Source organism: Trachemys scripta, chromosome 1 (assembly GCF_013100865.1).
Source record: "Trachemys scripta elegans isolate TJP31775 chromosome 1, CAS_Tse_1.0, whole genome shotgun sequence".
In the NCBI taxonomy this organism is placed as follows: domain Eukaryota; kingdom Metazoa; phylum Chordata; order Testudines; family Emydidae; genus Trachemys; species Trachemys scripta.
In genome coordinates, this window is record NC_048298.1 from 90,692,792 (window position 1) to 90,716,871 (window position 24,080).

At 46.7% G+C, this 24,080-nt stretch overlaps 1 protein-coding gene across 2 annotated transcripts; it reads right to left on the reverse strand.

The window, feature by feature from the left end:
• Window positions 1–13,078: 13,078 nt before the first annotated feature.
• MIEF1 (mitochondrial elongation factor 1) lies at window positions 13,079–24,080 on the reverse strand. Of its 2 annotated transcripts, XM_034776167.1 has the most exons (6): window positions 23,902–24,080; window positions 21,346–21,372; window positions 20,429–20,577; window positions 20,023–20,203; window positions 18,572–18,834; window positions 13,079–17,482 (listed from the first exon to the last, which is right to left on the reverse strand). In XM_034776167.1, the coding sequence occupies exons 3-6, from the start codon at window positions 20,570–20,572 to the stop codon at window positions 16,676–16,678; spliced, it is 1,395 nt and encodes a 464-aa protein (XP_034632058.1). In that variant the 5' UTR covers window positions 20,573–20,577; window positions 21,346–21,372; window positions 23,902–24,080; the 3' UTR covers window positions 13,079–16,675. The 2 variants fall into 2 exon arrangements, with proteins under 2 accessions (XP_034632058.1, XP_034632050.1); XM_034776159.1 differs by lacking the exon at window positions 21,346–21,372.

The window sequence follows — 24,080 nt, forward strand, 5'->3', positions numbered from 1 at the left end:
CTTATATAGCGCCCGCCTTCTAGCGCGTAACAAAATGAGATCCGGTAATACTGTATCCTTCCGCCAGATTCACCGCGAGCTCAAAAATGCCCGTGCGATTCGAAAGACTCTGTGCCCAGCGGCCTTCCCCTGCCTGGCTACAGACACCAAGGCTCTTGGTCTCGCCCACAGCAGAGGTCGGAGCTAGCGAACACGCAGCAGAAGGGTTACAGGGACTACACTGACACTGTACCTCATTGACTAGAAGTGACGTTACGCAGAGACAGGGGCGGGGCCTCACTGCGCCCCCAACTGAGCCTGGACAAAGACGGGCTCCGGACTCAGTACAGTACAGGGAAAACCACGTGGGCCTGTAAAGCGGTGATTGGCTGATACCGCGCGTTCACGTGTGATGCGAGCTACCATTGGTTAGGGCTAGAGAAAGACGCAAACGGCGGGACCCGGAGCTAGGGGAGGGAATGCGGAACTGGACTGAATGGTGGGTGGGCAGGGCCAGGACGCGGGTGGGGAGACCCCGGCTGCTGCAACGTGCGCGGCCCTGCCCGCCTTGCCAGCCCCCACAATGCCTCCCCCCGCAGTGCCAGCCCCTACCATGCCAGCTCTGTCCCCACCGCCCCCCCCCCCCTGTGTCAGCCCCCCACCATGCCAGCTCTGCCCCCACTGCCCCTCCCTGCTGTGTCAGCCCCCCACCATGCCAGCTCTGCCCCCACTGCCCCCTCCCTGCTGTGCCAGCCCTGCCTCCCACTGCCCCTCTCCCTGCTGTGCCATCAGTGCCCCCCGCTCTCCCACAGTCCCTTTCCCCACTGTTTCATGGCTGCCCCCACTCTCCCAGTCCCTCCCCCCTCTGTGCCAGCCTAGCCCTCAGCACCACCCTACTTTCCCTTGATCCCTCTCCCTTCAATGCCAGCCTTGCCCCCCACTGCTCCTCCCTCACTGTGCCAGCCCTGCCCTCCACTACTCTTGTTGCCCCTCTCCCCACTGTGCCATCCTTCCCCCCACTGCCTCTCGCTTCCCCTTGGCCATCCCCTCCTGCTGTGCCAGCCTTGCCCTCCAGTGCACCCAGCTCTTCCATGGCCCCTTCCCCTGCCATGCTAGCTTTGCTCTCCTCTTGCTCTCCCATGGCCCCTTCCCCAGCTGTGCCAGCCCTGCCCCCCCACCTTCCCTTGCTCCCCCACGGGCCCTCTCCCCACTGTGCCAGCCCTGTCCCCTACTTTCCTTGCTGACTCAGGTGTATTCAGTTATAATTAGATGTTTTTGCATACCACCAACCTTAGAAACTCAGCCTGGGCTCTGGGAGTCAAGCTGGGTTTTTAGCTGCTCAGGCATCATCAGGAATAAAGGTTTTGCAGGGCAAACTTGTGCCCTCAGCTACTTCTGGCAGCAGCCCTATTGTCTTCAAGTTATGGTCTTAGCAACACGGTGTGGAAGCTAATGGCCTTCTTTGGGTTTGCACAGCTGTAACTCACTGGAAATTAGTAAACAATTTTACTGATAACCCACAAGGACAAAGGCCGTCCAGCTCTCACACTCAGCCCTGCAGAGCCAGCACAAGGGCAAGCTAAGAGCAAGAAAGCAGTACAACCTTATCACTAAAGTCAACATAAATTACTCTGAATGGAAAGGTACCATGTATAAAAAGGGATTTTTTTTTTCTTTTAAGAGCAAAATAACATTTTGAGTCACTGGAGGAGAGAATGGCCTCCATCTCAGACATCACAATAGCAGTTCAGTGATCCATGACGACTTTTCTGAAAAATGCGTCAAGGAGCGAACTGAGCTTCAGTGCAGAGAACAGAGGGAAGGCACTGGCTTTCAAAGAAGCCAGATGAGGGATTGGATGTGTAGGTGGGTGGACATCAGTGCAGCATGGGGATTGGCTGAGGGGAAGGCTTTCACATCCCCCAACCTCGACTGCCTCCCCCCTCCCTTTAAGTGAAAATAAAAAGGTGATTGTAACGCTGTCATTATAGCTAAATCAATGGAAAGTAAATACTCACCCTATCCTTCCTCTTGAAAAGATAATTATGGATTTCCATGAAAGGAGTCACTGTACATCTGAGCAAAAATCATATAAGCCGACATGAAATGCGCAACAAGGAACTTCACCCAGATTGGCCTGCTTTTTTATCTGCCTGATTTTCTTCTCTGAAATTTGTACTGGTGAAAGGTTCCAGAGAGAAATCTTCCCTCTCTCCCCAGACAAAAAAACAAAACAAAAAAACCCAGACCCCAGCCCTTAGTTAACTTCAAGGTTATTTCCCAATTTCCTAGATGACCATAATACACCATTATTTATTAGATACTTGTATAAATAAGATATCATACAGAGTTCCATGTTAATTGTTAAACCACCCATTTGCCTTTGCACAGAACTTGCTGAACATTTCTCCTTTGTGGAGATAATTCATATCAGACAAAAGATTTTTTCCTCTTTAAGTAAAAATCCTTTGGTTGTATTTTCATTGATGGGAGAACGAAAACAATGTTTTCTAAGCTGAGAAATGCAAGAGTCTTTTCTCACCATTAACTCGAAAAGCTCAGAACAAATACATCCTAGTAGGTATGTGGCTCGTATGCAGTTCAGTCAAGCCTGGTAAGTTTGGGAGAAACCATTTTTATGATAAATAAATTTATACAATTATAAACAATTAAATAATTGATGTGCATGGTCAGTGAACACCTGCTAAAATGTGAACAGCTGGCTGCAATGTTCTTGACTAAGTGTTACTGTGAAGGGCACCTTAGAAATGCAGAGATAAAACATGCACCTACAATACATGAACCTCCAAGAGGATTCACAAGGCCCAAAGATTTACTCTTGTGGAATTCATTGCAGGACAGAGGCCATGTGACCTCAGAGCAGGGAGGACTGCCCCACTTTCTTTAGCAGCCTACCAGGATGAGGGGCTTCTACTACACGCATGAGGGAAAATTGTATTTTTGAGATATGTTCACATACTCAGTCTTCCAGAAGCAAAGAAAATAAAAGAAAATGATGGGCACAAGAACTGCACATCCCATGATTTTAGGCTCTCTTTGCTATTTTACTAAAGCCCACAATTTTCTACAAATTCTACGTTAAAGTGTTGGGGTTTTTATCTTTTCCCTACGGAAGGATTTGAGGCAGAGATTATCTTTTTGTTCTGTTTGCACAGTGCCAAGCACGTCCATGACTGGAGCTCCAAGATGCTACACTAACACAAATCATAATAAATAATGACAACAATGGGAAGTGATGTGCTGCCCCTTTGATAACAACACTGCAGAAAACTCTCTGGCCAAACAATAGCAGCAGCTGGGACCACTTCACTGCAAAGCCTGCAATGGCAATTTAAATAACATTACAAAGTGAAACAATGATTTCTTTTTTCTTTAAACAAACACACAGTAAAAATGCCAAACGCCACTCATGTCATTCATTTAAATATACAAACATCAGGAAGTGAGAGTTAATGCTCCCATAGTAACCTTAACACACACACACAGTACGGGCTGTATATACATATAATGTCCAGGGTCTGCATGGGGTGAGGTGGTGGAAACTGGGTGTGCTACAAAGTAGGGTGGTGGGATGCACATCTTCCTTCCCCCAGCCCCCCAGAAACAAAATTTATGTATCTAGCTCAAGACTTCTCTTTTCTGGAGCACTGGCCTAAGGGGCAGCCGCAGCGAGGGAGAATGGTTGGCAGTGCTGCAGCTCTATTAGTAGGGAGCATAGACGGAGCAGGGAAGGAGGAAGTGGCAGAACCAATGTGGAGGCTCAAGCCCAGATTTTCAAAGGGATTGAGACACCTACCTCTCAATTATTTCAGTGGGTGCTAGGCATCTAAATCCCTTTTAGAATTTGGGCCCCACAGCCCCCATGCAGAGGGCTTTGTGTGACACTAAGAATCCCGCAATGCCAACTGGCAAAAGGTTCACTGTCATGTAATAGCAACTGCTATCAAGCCTGATAAACGCACTACACTTAACACATTGCTGTTACAGTATTTATTGATAAAGAATGTAATGTAGGATGTCAAATGAAAGCTTATATCGGGGTGGTCATTATAAGCTTTGCAAGATGTATTCAAGAAGCTGTATGTATGTATTAAACTATGTAACTATGTTTAAACTATGTAACCAGGTTGGGTAGATAAACAAGTGACAAAGGAATGTTGATTTACCTGTCTGCCTAGGTGTCAGATGTAAATCCAGCATTGTGTAAATCAACACAAAGCAAGCTTCCCTTGCATACTAACTCAACAGGAAAAACAAGATAACAGTAGAATGAGAAAGACACTATGACCTCAACACACTAAAGAACAAATAGCAGGGGAGAAGAACTTCATCTGGAGGTACACTACAAAGGTTGTCTGGACTATAAGAAGAAGGAAAGGAAACCCCTTAGTGGTGCATCACTGAAGGAGCAAAAAGGACTGCACTTTTCATATCCATGAAACCTGGATTCTGGCGATGTGGTTGGTGACGCTGGGAGAATGCCTTAGATGCTTTAATTTGGACACAGTTTTTAGCCTGCTAAAGTTATGTTCAGTCTCACAGAAACATGTTATACTTTTGTTTTATTTGTTACCATCTCTGTTTCTGTTATCTTTACTCAGTATCAATTGAATCTCTATCTTTGTTCATAAACTTCTCTTTCTTTTATCATAAGTATGAATTAAGTAAGCTGGTGTGTACACTGTTTCTCTGAAGGCAGCTGACTTGGTAATTACTGAGAGTGTCCAGTGAAAAGGGCGGGATACCACAGGCAGCCAAGCTCGTCAAAGGGGGCTCAGAGACCAGGGTGCACCAAGTGTTACCTGCAAGGCAAAGTAAAGGCTGGTAAATTCCTGAGAAGTTTGTTTGGGATGGCTGACGGACTGGAGAGACAAGCTAGCCTGGGCAGAGGGATAACAAAGGTCACCCATACTTCTGGGAGCCCCAAGAAAGTGTCATTGTGGTCTGCTGCAGATGCCCCAGTATTATTTTGGATCCATGGGGAATCTGTTGTGTGTGTCTGGGGGCAGATCTGGCAGCATTTTTTGCTGGGAGAGAGCAAATCTTGCCCCCCCCGGGGCAAACTAGGGGGTAACCAGGAGGGGATCCCCCACCCTGAAGGAGAAAAATAATGTGCTTAGCACTTCTTAGTCTAGGCCAGGGGTGGTCAAACTTTTTGTCTCGTGGGCCACATTGGGGTTGCAAAACTGTATGGAGGGCCAGGTAGGGAAGGCTGTGCCTCCTCAAACAGCCTGGCCCCTGCCCCCTATCTGACCCCTCCCACTTCCTGCCCCCCTCAGAACTCCCAACCCATCTAACCCGCCCCTGCTCCTTGTCCTCTAACTGCCACTTTCCCGGGACCCCTTGCCCCTAACCACCCCCAGGACCCCACCCCCATCCAAGCCCCCTGCTCCCAGTCCCCTGACTGCTCTTACCCCATCCACACCCCCGCCCCTTGATAGACCCCACACCGATCCAACCCCCCTGTTCCCTGTCCCCTGACCCCTATCCACACCCCTGACCCCTGACAGGCCCCCCAGGACTCCCACGCTTATCCAACCCCCCCGTCCCCCATCCACCCCCCAGAACCTCTGACCCATCCAACCGCCCCCTGCTCCCTGTCCTCTGCCTGCCCCCCCGGGATTCCCCACCCCATCCACCCCCCTGGCCCTGGTCCCCCTACCATGCCGCTCAGAGCAGCATATCTGGCAGCCGCACCTCCTGGCTGGAGCCAGACACACTCCTGCGCTGCTCGGCAGGAGCTCGCAGCCCTGCCACCCAGAGTGCTGCGCGCGCGGCGGCGTGGCTGCAGGGGAGGGGCCGGGGGCTAGCCTCCCTGGCCGGGAGCTCAAGGGCCGGGCAGAATGGTCCCGTGGGCCAGATGTGGCCCGCGGGCAGTAGTTTGCCCACCTCTGGTCTAGGCAATGCCAATAGAAGTTCTGCCAGTATAAGGCTTGCTGAAAGGGGATCCGAAAGCACTTTCACACTAAACTTGACATTAGCTGGAAAACTCCTTCCCAATTTCTAGGGAAACTACCATAAAACAAAAAAAGTCAAGCCAAATCCTCTTAATGCTCAGTTGTCATCAATTCCTTCTCTGACACTCAATAAGAACATTCAAAGATATCAGATGTATCTTTTCTTTTGAAATATTAGTCAACCCTCATGGTTTGCTTTGCAGGTTCAGGACTTCCCAACTTATCATTAGATTGATTAGTAAATATATATAATTAAGGATCAAACCACATACATTATAATTTTGTCATCTACAAATAAATAAAAGTTAGCCACAAGCTGCAACTATATAATTTTGGATTAATTCACCATATTTGCTTACCCACAAATTCTTTCATAAATCATCCATTGCTTAACCACCCACTCACTGCCCTACATTTCCCATTTCTGTTATGTAAATATCATTTCAACATTAAAATACAAAAAGATTAAATTACATTTACAGATTAAAGTTCAATTCTTAGAGAGAGAGGGGAAATACTTCTGGTTGTCCATCTAAATTTTTCCATACTGAACTGATCTGGATTATCTTGACACGTTCATTGATAACCCACAATCTGTAAAACAGTTAGTTTTCCATATCAGCCATTTGGTAATCAACTGGCACAAGCAAAAAGTTGTGCCGGTTTCTTAGTGGGAAGGGTCTTTCAACGTTACACATCTTGCCCAAACCTGAGTTTCCCTAGCAAAGCCACAATTGGCAGCAAATAACGTTTAGCAAATGAGGGTGTTTCCCAGCCTTCAATTTCCTTCTTTTGGTGAAAACAAATGGAATTTTATTTACTTGCAATGACTGAGAGTCCAAAATAACTCAAACATGTTGAGGAGGTAAAAAGGTACAACACATAAACCAACACCCTGCGAGCCTAAACAATGAAGTTCATAGATTACAAGTCCAAAAGGGACCATTGTGATCATCTTCTAGTCTGAGGTGACCAGACGTCCCGATTTTATAGGGACTGTCCCGATATTTACTTGTTTGTCCCGCGTCCCGACTGATGTTTGGTCGGGACGTGAATTGTCCCGATATTTTGCCCTCCGGCGCACAGGCGGAGGGGGCTCACACACCCCCGCCCCAACTCAGCCTCCTCCCTCCCCCATTGGATCCCTCCCCAAATCCCCACCTCTTCCCCCAGCACACTGCATTCTTCTTCCTCCTCCCCCCTGCCTCCCTCCCAGGCTTGCGCTAATCAGCTGTATGGCAGCGCAAGTGCTGGAGGGAGGGGGAGAAGCAGGACGTGGCAGGAGTCGGAGCGGAGGCGAGCTGGTGCAGGGGGAGGTAGGGCATGGAGCTGCTGGTGGGTGCTCAGCCCCCACCAATTTTTCCTATGCTCCGGCGGCTCTTGGTTTTTTTTTTTTTCCTCCACTGCTGGCTCTTGTTTTTGTTGTTGTTGCTCCGCCCCCCCCCCCCGCTCCCCCGCATCCCAATATTTCACATCTCTCATCTGGTCACCCTATTCTAGTCTGACCCCCAGTACAAAGCAGGCCATAGAACTTCCCTCAGGTAATTCCTTTTGAACTACAGCAGATCTTTTAAAACAAAATCCAATCTTGATTTTAAAATTGCCAGTAATGGAGAATCCACCATGACCCTCGGTAAATTGTCCCAGTGGTTAATTACCCTCACGTCTTATTTCCAGTCTAAATATGTCTAGCTTCAACTTCCTGCCACTGGATCATATTATACCTTTGTCTGCTAGATTGAAGATCCCACAATCAAATATTTGTTCCCCATGTAGGTTGTTACAGAGTTTGGGGGAGACAAGGCCCTGCACCCCTGGCTTTCTGCGATTTACCATGACTTTTAGCCAGCCAGTAAAACAGAGGGTTTATTTAGACGACAGGAACACAGTCCAAGACAGGTCTTGCAGGTACAGACAACAGGACCCCCTCAGTTAGGTTCATTTTGGGTGGGAGCCCAGGGAGGCCAGAGCCCCGTCTGGGCTCCCCTCCATTTTCCAAGCCAGCTCTAAACTGAAAAACCCCCTCCAGCAGTCTCACCCAGCCTTCCCCTGGCTCCTCCCCCAGCCTTTGTCCAGTTTTCTGGGCAAAGGTGTCACCTGGCTGCAACCCCCCTCCTGGCTCAGGTATTATCCCTCAAGTGAAGTCACCCAGTGCTATCCCATCCCCCAATGCAGACAGCCCCAGTAAAACTCCCCTGCGACATCCCCAGGTCAATCCTCCCCACTCCCTGCTCTGTCACATAGGTACTTACAGACTGCAACCAAGTTACTCCTTAACCTTCTCTTTGTGAACCTAACAAGATTGAGCTCCTTGAGTCTATCACTACAAGGCATGTTTTCTAATCCTATAATCACACTCATGGCTGTTCTTTGAACTCTCTCCAATTTATCAACATCCTACTTGACTTGTGGGCACCAGAACTGCACATGGTATTCCTGCAGCGGTCACACCAGTGCCAAATACAGAGGTGAAATAACCTCTCTGCTCCTACTCAAAATTCCCCTTTATGCATCCCAGGATCCTATTAGCCTTTTTGGCCACAGCATCCCAGGAACTCATGTTCAGCTGATTATCCACCATGACCCCCAATTCTTTTTCAGGTTCCCCCATCCCATAAGGATGGCCTACATTCTTTGTTCCTAGATGTGTACATTTACATTTAGCTGAATTAAAATACATATTATTTGCTTGTGCCCAGCTTACCAAGTGATCCAGATTGCTCTGCATCAGTGATCTGTCCTCTTCATTATACTCCCCCAGTCTTTGTCAGCTGCAAACTTTATGCATCCCAGGATTTCAGTGATCATTTTATATTTTCTTCTAAGTCATTGGTAAAAATATTAAATCTCCAGCTTGATGATAATTCCATTTACAATTACATTTTGCAACCTACCAGTTAGCCAGTTTTGAATCCATTTTACATGTGCTGTTAATTCTGTATCATTCTGTTTTTTTAACCAAAGTGTCATTTCGGTCCAAAAGTGTGGTTAAGCTGCATGCTGTATTGCTACAACTGCCGCTTGATTTACTGCTTTCACCGTGTCATATCACAGGGCCTCAGTTAGTATTGATCAGGTAAACAAGCAGGAGTCTAAAGAAAATAATAAATATATAGTTCAGATAACATGAAAGTGGTTCCTGCATCTGAAGTAATAACTAGATCCTGGGTTAAATAAACTCAAGAGGTTGAAGGCACTAATATAAGGCTAGGGTGCCATTACTACCAAACTGTGCTGCTTCTAATGGCCATCACTCCCCCTTCATTTAAATGGAGTGGGGAGCCGGTGATTGAGCATTCCAAATCTTGAAGCAGTGTGCTCCTGCCGATTGTAATGGGACACCCAGGGAATCATGGGTTGCTAATTTCTCATCTCTTTTCATGTGTCTTTGGTCTTTTTTTTTTTTTTAACCCACTGGGGTGGCAGCATTGCTGTTGCCAGTGTAGGTCGTGATCCTACAAGGTGCTGAGCACCATGGGTTTCAAGGGCACGCAGCAACTTGTAGCACTGGACCCATTGCAATCAGGGGGCTAGCAGAAAGGGTACCACTGCCTAGTCACCCCTTCAGAGGGTGAAGAATCTACCAGTGCAAGGGGATGTGAAGATTGATAGGCGGGGCAGACAAGAGGGATTATGAACAAATAGCTACAGTTTTAAAAACCATACCAATTGTGCCACTTTCAACCCCAGCAATCTATACTCTGAAGGCTCTTCATCAAGAACATGGCTAGAATTTCTTTTTAAAAGGAAATGCAGATTGGCAATACCTCATTACGGGAGTCTGTGATATTGAACCAGTCAATCGGACTTTTGGGTTTTAGAGTAATTTTGTTAAAGTTTGCCCTCTGCACTAGCATTTAGGAAGGATTAAGACAGTGCTTAATTTGCACCAGGGCTTGCCAGGACTGAGCCCTGTCACCACTAGGCTTGGCAGTTCATAGCCGCAGCACCTCTGGGCTTGCCACATCAGTTATGAAAGTAAAAAAATTGCTTGAGTTCCAGCACCTCTTTCATTACAAATTAAGCACTGGATTAAGAGCATGAAAAGTTTAAATTTTGTAAACCAAGCCCTTTTTTTCAGTCTGGTTAGACACTTCATAAAGGAGAACCATTCCAAATGTTCACTGCCCTACAGCTCTGCTTCATCAACTTGTTTCAAACCTTTGACGTTTTTAAAAGATTACAGTTGATGTTGCAGTATAAAGATTTTATTAGCACAGTTGGAATGTTCACCTAACTCACTTCTGGCTATGCCACTTGTGAGGAATGCAGATCATCTCAGCTGAATGGTAATAAAACCTTTACATCCTGCCAGCTTTGATTCTGCCTGTGCCATAGATGTTATAGAAAAACTATTCTAAGACCATTTTAAAATGTTGTTGGGATTGTTTCTTGTCTCCCTGTAGCTATAGAGTCAGGAGCCTTCATTATCATGAGCTTCAGCCTGAGCCCAAACATCGACATAGCAACTTTTAGCCCTGCAGCTTGAATCCCATGAGCCCAAGTCAGCTGCCCTGAGCCAGTCACAGCCACGCTGCAGGTCTTTTATCCCTGTATAGACATTCAAAGCACAGTATATACCACTTGCGCCTATGCAATTTAAAAGCAAAAATAAAATCATTTAACAATTAAGCCAGTTACACTCTCAAGACTATACTTCAGCATGTGGAATCTGGAATTAATACAAAAAATAGCTATTTGCCTCTTAAACAGGGCAGCCCAGCATGACGAACCCAGCTCCTTTGCTCCATATTCTGCACTAGCAACGTGTCCATTTTGGGGTGTGATTCAAGGTGTTTATTATCTACAAAACTCTCAGTGGCCCCCTCACTCTATGCCCCACTGCAGCAGCAGCAGCTACATCCCACCAAGAGGTTGTCTTCAAGGCTGAACTCCAGGGGGCAAGCTGCAAGCCATTTCTGATGGAAGGCCCTTGGCTTTGGAATTTTCTCCTTAAGATTCACCAGCGCTCGATTCTGGTAAGTTTGGGGAATCTGAAAAGACACACACACTCTGATTTTTTTGATTGGGTGCATAGCCAAAGAGAATTTATCCCACCAATGAGAGACTGTAATACTAACTGATCTGAGCCAATTGTTGGCAACAGTTCTCTTTAATCTTTGCAATATATTGAGCGATAACAGAGAGAGTGTCGCGCTTTGAGCAGCTCACCTTTCTGGGGGCTGACTTACTGCTTGGGAAAGTGTGGAAGGCACCGTCGAACATTGCTTATGAAGCAAGTCCAGCACAGTGATGGGGGCAGGGACACAATTGCCTTTCCTACACTCAGCAAGGAAACTGTTGCTGGGACACTGGATTGCATGAACTGATTCCATCTCTTATCCTTGCAACAGTGCAGCTAGCACATCCCCATACACTTTACAACCGCGGAACCAGTGCATTCAGAGATTCTGAACGCAATCATCTTCCGGTGTCCAGTCCCACAGAAGCAGGGCTTGTGGGTGCTTACCAATTACAAAACACTGCATTGTGGGATGAGTTAGGAGGAGGGGTTTAATTGCTGTAACTATGATGCTTGTGACTTCCTGTCCAGGCTGGGAAGAAGTCGTAGACTGCACCAGCTCAGCCAGACCTAAGCTAGAGACTTTCTCCCAGGTATTGCTGCCAATTATTACAAGAAATGCTGGGACAGCTGTTATGCCTGGATGCCAGGTGTTAAATTCCCAAAATGTGGCAAGCTTCAGGCTTTCAGGGCCAGTGTGCTTGAGGGTCACATCGGAAGTAGACTTCATTGGGGCAGGTTGCACAAAAACTGCTTCTATAAAAGCACCAGTCAGCCCCAAATAAAGGCTTGATCTTGCTCATTCTCTTTCCTTCACTGAAACTAGGCTGCCAGAAAACCCAAACATACTGGGAAAACTTTACAATTGCAACTCCCTTTTTAATATGTTTTAAAAAAAATGTACTGACCATAAAAAAACTAATATTCCTTTCCCTCAAGTAAACTAAGCTCTTAATCACAGGTGCCTCTAATGTGGTGTGAAGCTTATGGAGCAGTCTCTATACCTTGGTGCAGGGTCCCAGAATCAAGTTGATGGGAGATTGGTATAATCTGTCAAAAGATGGCATCTTTTCATGTCCAACGCTCCCCGCATTCCCAGCAATGAACCAATCGTCACATGGGCCAGTGGCAAGAGGTCTTCCCTACTGTGCCAGCATGACCCTTAGCTAGCAGTTGTATCTGGCAGGGTGAAGAATATGAGAGAAATGGCATGTAGAGAAAGAAGTCAGTGAGGAAGGGTGCAGGTCAGAACTGGAAAGTTAAGATCAAAAGAGAGAAAGACCTTGAAGCATGTGAAACCACATTAAACAAAAGCAGAGATGCCCGCGAAGGGGCATGAGGTTTCACTGCCACTTCAGAGAAACTGAAGGAGACACGACTCCCTAAGGAGGAGTCCTCCTCATGTGACTCATGTATGCAGGCTGCCAGGGGCAATGGTGTTGCAATGCATCGATCATTGCTCTCTCATGGCCAATTGAACATAAGAACGGCCATACTGGGTCAGACCAAAGGTCCATCTAGCCCAGTATCCTGTCTTCTGACTGGCCAATGCCAGGTACTTCAGAGGGAATGAACAGGCAATCATCAATGATCCATCCCCCTGTTGCCCATTCCCAGCTTCTGGCAAACAGAGGCTAGGGACACCATCCCTGTCCATTAGCCATTGATGGAGCTATCCTCCATGAATTTATCTAGTTCTTTTTTGAACCCTGTTATAATCTTAGCCTTCACAACATCCTCTGGCAAGGAGTTCCACAGGTTGACTGTGCATTGTGTGAAGAAATACTTCCTTTTGTTTGTTTGAAACCTGCTGCCTATTAATTTCATTTGGTGACCCCTAGTTCTTGTGTCATGAGATGTTCTTGTGTTTGCAGATGGTTGATCGTTCTGAGATAGAAAGGAGGGGGTGTGGAACTGCAAATCAGTGAGGAGCAAGTGAGCCTTATCTTAAGCACGTTAAGGCCCTTCAAGATAAGTGCTAGAGAAATGCTAGATTTTATAACTATGGTATATAAAATGGGTGCTTCGGGCAAGTCTTCTCCTGCCCTGGCACTGGGAATGAACAGAGAAAGGAGGCAAGGCATTGTCTACACATGTATCAAAGATAGCCAACATTCTGTGGAAAGTTATTTTATTTCAGTATTTCCACACACTCTGTCACAGATCATGCACTAGTCCTTCCCCTTTCCAATCCACAACATCACAGCCTGGGAGAGATGGGGGCATCTCAACGGCTCACTTCATAACATGGGCACCCAGACTCCGTGACACCAGGGGCCACACTAGCAGCTTGCCAGGAGGCAAAGGGCAGCCTTTTTACTAATTACTTTTAATTTTAAAAATCTTCATATGACTTAAAAGGTTAAAGATTGAGCTCAATGGCAGTAAAAACCTACAGTTGAGCTAGCTGGTCCTCACTCTGCAGTTACAGGGAACACAAAGACAATCTTATACGAGTTGTGTGTGACTTAAGCAATAGCAACACACACCAAGGCATTCACGGAGCCAAGAGTGCAGAACAACAGACTTGGGGCTCTGGACCTGTTACAATCATTTGTCTCCATGGGCTGCACTTCCTTCCCTGAACTGGGGAAGTGGCCACAGGCTGCAATTTTCATATTTTATTCTGGGCATCCTTGCTCTGTACTTTAATTTCATATAGAAAGTAGCCCATGAATGGGTAAGACACAGAAACCCTCCTGGCTATTATTCTCCTCTCAATACAACTAGATTTGTAGTGAATTTTAACACTGATAGATGCCAGCTCGACAACCCTTACAAGTGGATGCAGATTAGTGTTAACTTCCAGCACCTCCTGCCCTCCTCCACATCCTTCATGCCTCAGCCCTGACTTGATCTAACCACTCTCTGTGGACACATGGTCAGCTCAATCTCTGTGACCCATTATATCTTTGGCCTATGCTGAGACTGCCAACAAGGGGGTGATTGTTGTCAGTTGTGGCAGCTGCCTGCGGGATGAGAGCACCTGGCTCCCTAGGAACCAGGTGGGACCACATCCTTATAGCTAGCTCAGCAGGGAAAAAAGTTTTACATTTCAGAATTAAACAGATGAAGTAAAGAAAGTGACTGAAGTGAAGTGGAACAAAGTCTTGCTGAGAGAGGGAAAAGACACAAATTCAACTTTGGAGCAACAAGAAATGGTCATAAAAACATGAATCATTAGGTTGCCAGAAAGAAACAAGGGTTCACTTACAGTGTCTGTATAAAGATAAGGATCTGACAAGAACAGGGAAGACTTCCGAAGCCAAACCAGACACTGGCTTCCCCCTATTCTTGTCTCACCCTTTTTGTAGGGTTTTGATAATTCCTGACCATGCTATTACTCGGTTATGTCCAGGCCATTGTGTTGGAGTCAGCACCAAGTGAGGGGGGGTGAGAACACTGCAGAGATGAATGCACAGAGGGAATCCATCCATCCCTTGGTATTTTAATAGCTTTGTTGACCTTCAAGTAGCTAGAGGGAGGGTGAGTTTCCCAGTCCCCCAAGGGACTCAAAGTCTCGCCTGTTTGTGTTTATGGCAGGAAGACTGATACTGGAAGGACAGCAGAGAGCAAGAAAGGAAAAGGGTTAAACTCCAGGAACATGAGTGAGGAGCAACCAACACCACACCCAACACTGACTGCTGCAAAAGTTAAAAAATAAAATAATACAAAGTCAATTTGTTAACGCTTTGGAGACTACAGATTTTATATAACACACAGCTTTCCAAGCCTTTGGCTGGCAGCCTAGAAAATAGCAGTAGTCTAGGGGTTAAATAATTTAAAATGTAACATTGCATTATCACTGTATACTGAATACTGTTGGACAAACTGGTTAGACTGGACTGACTGCCTGAGAAAACCTGGCCTAGGATAAATGCACATCCCTAGGATTCATCTTACCAGCACCACCTTTGATTAGAAAATATGGCCTAAGTGTCTCTGCTGGGACTCCACCCCTGAGATTTACATCACAAGCCCCTGCACCACCTTTAAGAGGGAAATAAAATAAGGTCTCAGATCTCTTCTCCTGAGTCTCCACAATTGCAATTCATCTCCTCAGCTTTTGTGTTGCTTTTAAATAGAAGGGTTGGGTGTTAAAAATGGGAAGAGGAAACAACTCCAAAACTGCACGTACACATAATGGTAGTACTTGTCATTCAAGACAGACAGAGCCCCACCATTGTCAGAGGGTGGCAGCATGAAGGAAGCTGTGTAGTCCCGAGCAGATAGGTGCTCCATGCCTGCAATACAGGAGATACAACTGTGTGGCTGGCCACTCCCTCAAAGCTGTATAATCATCTGGAGACAGGCAGGGAAGTACAGCAGAGAGAGAACAGCACAAAATGGCAGTGGAAGTTGAAATACTGCAGAAATCTAACAGGACCAAACAGAGGAAATGTGAATTATGTGCCCCACTGTCCCAATGACTTTACACTGCAAACGGTGCAAGTTTAACCTGTGGGAACACAGAAGGGAAGATCTACCCCAGCTCTCCCCTTCCCTTCATCTCCTGTTCCCAGTACCTCATTCCTAGATGGCTACTAGGCACTAATACTGCATTTAGTATGTATGGGCCAGATCCTCAGCTGGTGTAATTCAGTGTGGCTTCATCAACTTCAGTGCAGCTTCACCAATTTACACCAGGTGACAATCTGACCCATGCGTGTCTATTGCAAACCCCTCTGTTGTATAAACCTGCTTCCGCCTTTTACCGAGAGTAAAACCACAATGGCATGAGAGAGATGCTATAAGAGAGAAACTGAGAAAATAGCCCCTGTATTCAGCCGCTTACTCTGCACATTTGGGGTCTCACCTTGACTATTCTTGATTTCCAAGGCAATTCCACCAGCAACACCCAATGGATCTTGCCAGGCAGGAATGGCAACCCCCCCCTCTCCTCAGCCTCATGGGGACAGGATGTACATGCACAGTTTCTTCATAGGTTCAGTGGGACCAGCACATACTTGAAGGGGTGGTGCACCTTTGACTGATCACATACACCCAGCTTACCAAGGATGACACTGCTGTTGGACTCCACACTGGCAGAAACGTCAGCCCTGTGTATACTTCTCCTGCAAGCCTTACATCCCTACATACTGCCTGTACAATCATCATGCAGAGTTTACTCTGTAATACAATCATTGCTATACACAGTCATATTAAAAAATCCCAGTTGGGCTGCTATGTACTTCTGGGTCTGAGTGGGAGAGAGAGGAAAGGAAAACAACAAGGTAGGTGAAACAGACGGAAACACATGAGGGAGGGAAAGCCAGACTGTGGAAGAAATACTAGATGTCAACAATAAGTTTGCTCAAATTGCCATTGGATTCACTGGCCCAGTTCCACCCACTCTAACATGGAAGTGAAGGGGTTCACTTCCTGCAGCAAGTAGCATAGGGAAAAGAGGGCACAGTGTTTTGGTAGGTTGGAACACCTGCAGCAGGCCTTAAGAACAAACACTGCACAATGGTCCCCCCTCCCCACCTCCCGCAGTCAACAGATAACAGCTGGGACAGAGGACAGTGGAACTGGACCAGTAGCACCAAGAAATCCAGCGGGAGCACCAACTTCACAGCAGGAAGTATGGGTGGCCTAAAGAAAAAAGATGGGGGGAGAGGGGACAACAGTTAGTAAGAGTCAAAGTCCATCTTGGCCAGACAACCCCAACATCATTCTCCCATGTAAAGTCCCATTACGTCTGCAGCAAGACCTGTGGCTCTGAGAGGGAGCTGTAGAGAGTGTAGCCCAACTCATCCACTTCTTCAGGGGTGAGCTCTGAAAACAAGTTCACCTTGGGATTCAGAGCACTGGGTAAGACCCCAGCCTCCAAGTAGCCAATCAGTCCCTTCAGTGCCTGCAGAAAGCGGTCAGCTAGCACATCTTGGGACCAGTCAGACTCCTCTTGGGCCAGATGCAGGATGACATTGGTGAGTTGGCTGGCAGTGAGGCGGCCCAGTGCTGGGTTTGACTTGCACACAGCTTTGAGAATCTTGAGGCACAAGCAACGGCAGCCAGAATCACCTTGGTCCAGGGCCCGCAGGCGAGCTGTCTCTGCTGGCCGCAGGCTCAGTCGCCATAGATTGTCATACTGGGCCAATCGGTGGGGTCTGGCCACCAGGATGGTGTCACCAAGTGTCAGGGATGGCAGGAAGTCAATAAGAAGGTGTCGCTCTGGCTCATACTGGACTTCCAGTGTCAGGGTCTCTGGGGGTGCTGCTGGACGGATCACATAGTCCAGGAGGGACCCAATAGCTGGCCAATTAATGGAGCCTGCCACTACTTTCTCAAAGGTGTCTGCCACAGCCTTGGGGGAGAGGTAGCCCCCCACCACACAGCGGTCCCAGTAGCTGCTCCCACGGGGGAAGTACTCTGGGTTTTCCCGACGCACCAGGCAGAAGCCAGGGATGTTCATGATGGTGTCCTCACCTGGAATGCATGACCACAGGTTCTGCTCCAAGACCAGAGGCACAATGAGCTGAATGTGATCAGCTGTCACTACCTGTCAGGAGAGGGAAAAAAGGGCAAGAGTTAACAGTTGAACCTGCTGGGATAAAGCCATCTATCTGCTCACCACACATCTTCCTTCAAACGGGAATCCAAGAGGCTCTTTCTAAGTGGGACTCTCTGCCTTCCTTTCATCAGGAAACATGCAGAGGGATCATTCTTCATAATCCAGGGAAAAACTGCAGGGCATAATGAAATCTGGTATTTACTCAGCATTTGCCTGAAAGATCTCTATGCACCTTCTGAACTCAAATGGATATACCAACTACAACATGGATTGTTTCACCTACCACTAAAGTGAATCCACCTCTTGGGTACGACATGGCAGTTGTTTCACATACAGCAACATTACGGGACACGAACTGGAGAATAACTGACAAACTGCAGGGAGAGCTTAAGTTGTCAAATCTGAATCATCCCACAACAGAATCTGGCACAGGTGCTAGAGTCAATGCCCCATTCTCTTGAGAAAGGTGTGCTGGGATCTTTAATGACCATATATGATTAAAACATCAGATTTAAGTTGCATCTGATACGCAGCACTCCAACCAGGAGCATCGATTCAGTGCTGCCTCAGAAGTGATTCACTCACTATAGTCTGTAGCCATTTTTGCATCAAAGTGATCTACAACAGAGCTTGCTCTCCAGTTCAACTCTGTCATGTATTAACAAAACAAACAAACAAACAGAGTAGGAAAGGCTTACAGAAATATACAAGAGTTCTGAGGGAAGCAACACATTTGGAGGAGGATGTGCAAGGTAAGTGCTGTGGGGAAGGATAGAGATAGAGAAAAATGGAGATGTGGCAGAGCAGGAAAATACAGAGGGGGCAGAGAAAGAAGGAACTGGAACAAGCAGAAGGGAAAAAACGAAGGTTGTAAAGGGCAGATGTTCCACAGACACAGTCAGAGCTGCATGTCTGTTTTGCAAAAACATCACACAAATGGATTCCCAGGAAATGTGGCATCAGAAGGCTTTTTAAACAGGAATGCTGTGCTGAAGCAGCACACCCAGCAGGGAAGCCTGAAATACCTCTACCCAGTCACCTGCAGCATAATGGATACCACACACTCCAATGAGTTACCTGCAGATCATCATACAGGCTGCCACTGAGGTACATGTCACGCAGGGGCATGTCTGGCAGCTTGGCACGTAGGAAGCTACGCAGCTCAGCGCAGATATCTACAGCTGCCTGCTTGGCCCGGGCCTGCTCTTCTGCTGGGATAGCCACTTTCCTCCGGTAGTAGGCAAAGAGTTTTTCTTGCAGGGACAGACGGAGGCGCGACTTCTTCAATTCTATTTGGCTCCTCTTGGCAGACAGTTTGGGCTTTGCAGGTCGGAACTCATCTGTCAGGCAAGAGAGAGAAATCCCATAATCCCCAACATTTTATTGCTAAATGTTTGACAGAGATAACTTGGCGGCGCTGAAGTGCAGCCCCCTTCAGGGTGGAGTTTAACAGTCATTTTGCAGGCTTTATTATGAGTATCATTGTAGGAGAAAGTTGTGAATAACTTCAACAATAACTACTAAAGGAATTAGGTGGGCAGACAGTAAGTTCCCAGAGTTGAAATTTAACATGAACAATGAGACTAACACCCCATATCTTGCAAAATGAAATGATGTTGATGACTGTAAGTGGGCAGCACTTGTTAAATTTTATCCAAAAGACAGCAACCCTTGCAGCATAAGTGCCTCTAACATGATGCAGGAACAATGAGAGGACAGAGTATCCCTTCCTGAATCACCAACACCTGAGTTTTTCCTGAAGGGCTCCTACGATGTACTGACAAAGCCCAATGCGGTTTAGCTTCTGAGATCTGATGTGGTTACAGTAATTTAAGGTGGTGGTATGTCTGTCGGGGCTGTATTACCATCATAGATCAGGAGGCAGGCCAGAACAGGTGGGTAAGCAAGAAGAGCTAAGAGACACTGTAGGTCAAGCAGTTATAGGGCTTATGTTGTTTCTGGGGAAAGGGAGAGGATTTCTCAAGGATCTCTCTCTCAAGCCTTCCATCTGATAGCTAGACCTGAACAGATACCTTCTCAGATCTCATTGATTCAGCACTTTTTCATACTGCAGCACTTCTCTCTGATTGAAATATGAAGCAGCCCTCTCATCACCAGGGGAAATAAAGTACCCCTTCCTCAGGCAGTATTCAAGGAGATAATTTTAAGAGCTGCTGTAATGCCTTTATTCAGCTCCTAGAGGACTCTCCCAACCTTTGGGGGATGACAGAGCCCATTTAATTACTTCAGATGACATAATTCAGCTCTTGACTTGGATGCCCTGGTCATTAAGCTTCTTGCTGCTCCCCCAGTAGCAATGCCAAAGCCATCCTGGAGTTGGCCTGCTTGCGGAAACAGAGATTTGGACACCAGGTAAAGTTCTGTGCCAGGTTATTATTTTGCAGATTCTACATTAAAAACTGGTGATCCTTAGAGGTTGGTTAAAGATCTCAATTTTACCTGGAGAGGGGGTAACAGGATTGAAAGGGCAGCTGCTATAATGCTGAAAGTGTCACACTGCTTCTTACCTGCATCTAAAGCTGAAGGGTCGGTTGGGAGGGTCTGTAGGGAACGGCTCAGATTTGTCTTCATATCCTGGTTCAGTAACCGTGATGAGGACCCCAGCCAGTTTGGCTCCTCCCAGCTTCTCTTTCCTGACTGACTCAAGCGGGTGGGGCTACTGGGAGCACTGATTGCCCTGTCATACATCTGAAATGGCATCACAGAGACACAAGAAGTTACATTTGTTAAGTGCTCCATCCATTAGGAAACAACCAGCCCATATGCCTTCATTGGGTCCTTCCCATCCCCACATTCCTCAGCGTTCATCTCTCTACCCCTCACCTTGTTACCTTCAGTATCTCTGTTCTAATGTTCCATGCCCCTCCTCCACACAAGCACACCTTCCTTCCCCTCAGACCTCCTCACACTTACTCGTTTGACAGCCAGCGTGGCAATGCCCAGCATGGCAGCTCCGCCCACACCCAACACGAGCCGGGCATTGGAGAGCACAAAATCGATGGCTGTGCCAATGCCGTTGTCATCCTTCTTCCCCTTGCGCTCTCCAGCACCTGCCATCTCACCTTGAGAGGAGAGAACAGATTTGTCAGAACTTTGTACCCCACCAATCTAAACTTCCATCTCCCCAGTCTGTTTCCCACTGTTCTTTGGAAGTTAGGATTTCCGACAATGAATAAGATTAATGGACCATCTATTTCTATATTTTGCCTCCTACCACACTGGCTCAGACCATGTCTAGTCAGTTTTCTTGCCTCCAACAATGGCCAATGTCAGACTCTCCAAAGAAAGGAAATAAAACCCCTTTAAATGTTCCTAATTACATGGTATTATAGTCATTGGGAAAATTTCTTCAACTCCAGCTCTCAGTTTATGACCTGAAGCATGATGATTAACAGCTCCTGACATTTTACCTGACCATCGCGGAGGCTTTGTACATGAACGTAGTAACCCTCACTCTGGTACTAGCACCTGCAATGCAGCAGCACAGAATGCTGTCCTGGGGAGACAGCAAATGAGAGGGCAGCAAGAGCTGGGGAAGGGGCTCAGAATCCACCCAAAGGGGGAGTTGTGGGGGGAAAAAAAAAGCTGTTAGAGAAGGAGAAGAATCTAGCTGCTGAGGTAGCAAGTGAACTGGAGTCTGGGTAGAAGGTGAGGTGATAAAATAAAACAACTGGAGAATAAAAGTAGGGGACTGGGAAGTGAGGAGGAGGAAAGAAGGAAAATAGGAAAGGTTTCAGGTCAAGAAAAGCAGGAAAAATATACAGACCTAGGTACGTGAGCAGATACTATTAGAGAAGGGAAGTAGAAGGAAATAAAGTCTACAGACTTACCAGAGAAAATGTATCAAGGGAAAAAAACTGAAAGGAAATATAAAGTGGTGAAAAATGGAATTGATCAAAAAGTTGTTTTAGATGAAAACAGATCCTGAAAACAGTAAACATGACACCCATCCACAAAGGACCTAAAGTATATTAACAGAGACAATGACTATTTGTGCATCTATTGAAGGAATACAGTTGAAAGGTGACTAATGGCCAAGTGAGAGCCCTCTAGGTCAGGGGTTCTCAAACTGTGGGTCGGGACCCCTCAGGGGATCGTGAGATTATGATGTGGGGGGTCATGAGCTGTCAGCCTCCACCCCAAACCCTGCTTTGCCTCCAGCATTTATAATAGTGTTAAATATATTTTAAAAAGTGTTTCTAATTTATAAGGGGGGTTGCACTCAGAGACTTGCTGTGTGAAAGGGGTCACCAGTACAAAAGTTTGAGAATCACTGCTCTAGGTGAAGAAACCCTGCTTGTGGATAAACTCGATGGAAAGAGGTACAGCCACAGGAACAACAAATTTAAGGAGTGCTCCAAACCAAGGGGAAGCAAGAACAGGACAGCAAGAGTGGAGTTGGACCTACAGCCAAGGAGAGAAAAAGTTGATTCTTCCCTGAAGTGACGCAGTATACTGTTAAATAATCTCTTGTTCTTTTTAATAAAAACATATTTGGTACTAACTGCATGGAGTAAGGAAGAGTAATGTGTACAAGTTCCCAAAGGTTAATGAGTTGGTAACAGTTTATTATTACAAGTAGTCTTTGGTAACGTTCTATATTATTTATGTTCCTGGTAAAATTTGGGGTTCTCCCTTATAAAATTCTAAAAATTTAAAATGATTCCTTTTGTCTTGGTTTGCCTCTGCCTCGCCTCAGTTAGCACAGTCTAGCTGGATTACCACATAACTATCTAATGCTTTTTAAAAATCTCACTAACATATTTGCCTCAGTTATGTCTTGCAATAGTGATTTTTATATGTTAATTATATGTTAAACCATATTACCTTTTATGTCTTTTCCCTTTAACCAGCTGAATACTGTACTAGGGGACTGGCCTCTCTGCCTTTATACAAAGATCATATGCAATGTAACTCTAAACGTTCTCATTCAGGGATACTCAAACTTCATTCAGCCTGCCCAGGCCCACTCCACCCAGGTGGGGGGGCAGGGAGAGGGGGAGCCAAAACCCCACCGCCCTGGACCAAAGCCAAAGGACTTCAGCCCCAGGCACAGGGCCTGTAACCTGAGTCCTACCACCCAGGGCTTCAGCTTTGGCCCCAGGCAGTGGGCCACAGCAAGTCTAAGCCACCCCTGGTGACCCCATTAAAATGGGATCACAACCCACTTTGGGGTCCTGACCCACAGTTTGAGAACCACTGTTCTCATTCATATGCACGTCTAATTTTGAATCCTACTAAATTATTGGCTTCAATAGTAGATAATGGCAATGAATTCCACTGCTTAATTATGTGTTTAAAAAGTATTTTCTTTAATCACTTTTAAACTTGCTATTTTTCAGATTCATCAAGGATGTATCTGCACTAGGGAAATTTTCAAAACTATTTTAAAGCCAGTTCTGCTATACTGACTTTAGAACTGGCTAAAGGCACACTATTCACCAAGTTTTAGGCAGTTTAGAATGGCCACACTTGTTCTTCTGAACCAGTTCCCAAAATCACTTTAAACTCCAAGAACTCAAGAAAGATGGTCACTGAGCTGATGAGTTTGCAACTGAATTACTTTTGGTCACTATACAGAAGATGTAGCAATTGTCCACAGCGGTACCACTAAAACAGTGGCTCTCAACCAGTAAATAGTCTGGGTATGAAGGCCCTGGGGCAGAGCTATAATTAGACATTTTAGTGCCCAGGGCAAGCAAGCATATTTGCACTCCCTACCAGAGGTGATGTGGGAGTGGACCATGTGGAGTCACGTTCCCCCACCTCCCAGATTTTTTGGTTGCGCCCCTCAACACAGACAAGGTGGGTGGCCTGCTGAGGTGAGTCGGGATGGAGGTGGCGCACCCTCCCCGAGATCTGCTGTGTTGGGCTGACCCGAGCTGCCCTCACAGCTTTGTGCCGTGGGCAGCTGCCCCGCTCTTTCTACGGCCATGCCCTGGGGTGGTTTTGGTCATATCCTACCCCTGGGGGAGGCTGGATCCTGCTGAACACTTAACCCACAGTAGTGGCTGCTTCTGTGGGGGTGTCTGGGCTTGACTCTCTGCTCTGGCCGTTGCAAACTCCAGGGTTGCAGCCCTGCTCACGTTTATCCCCATGATCCCAGCTGTACCAAATTTGTATGAGTTGCGTTGTGACCTGGCTCATGTGATTGCAGTACAGTTCACTCAAATTTGGCCTAACCAGACTTCCATCATGACAGCTGGGCCAAACCTGAGTGGAACTGGAACCCGAGGTTGCAGTGCTTAGAGCAGGGAGGCGAGTCCAACCAGCCCTGTGGGATGGCTGCCACATGACCCTTTGAAACATTCTAGCGACCCAATTTTGGGTCCCTTCTTGTGGGTTGAGAAACCCTGCAATAAAACAAACAACAACAAGTAACCTACCTAAGGCTTAATGCATCTGTGAGGGGAACACGGGAGCACTGCCTGTACGGATGGATATTCAGGCACCTTCTGGACTTTCTTCTTCAAGTTCGTGCTGGGCAGAAGATGTTACCCATCTGTCCAGGAAGATTAACGGTTTTGCAAGGAGAGAAAAAGGAAGCAAGATAAAAGCAGGGGGA

Bases quoted from the DNA above. Each gene is read 5' to 3' on its own strand.
- MIEF1 (XM_034776159.1), bottom strand. From the start codon at position 20,572: ATGGCAGGTGCTGGAGAGCGCAAGGGGAAGAAGGATGACAACGGCATT. The intron at 20,204-20,428 runs GTAAGTGTGAGG...ATGCCATTTCAG, and splicing joins CCACGCTGGCTGTCAAACGA to ATGTATGACAGGGCAATCAG. The intron at 18,835-20,022 runs GTAAGAAGCAGT...CTTGCCTGACAG, and splicing joins CCCTTCAGCTTTAGATGCAG to ATGAGTTCCGACCTGCAAAG.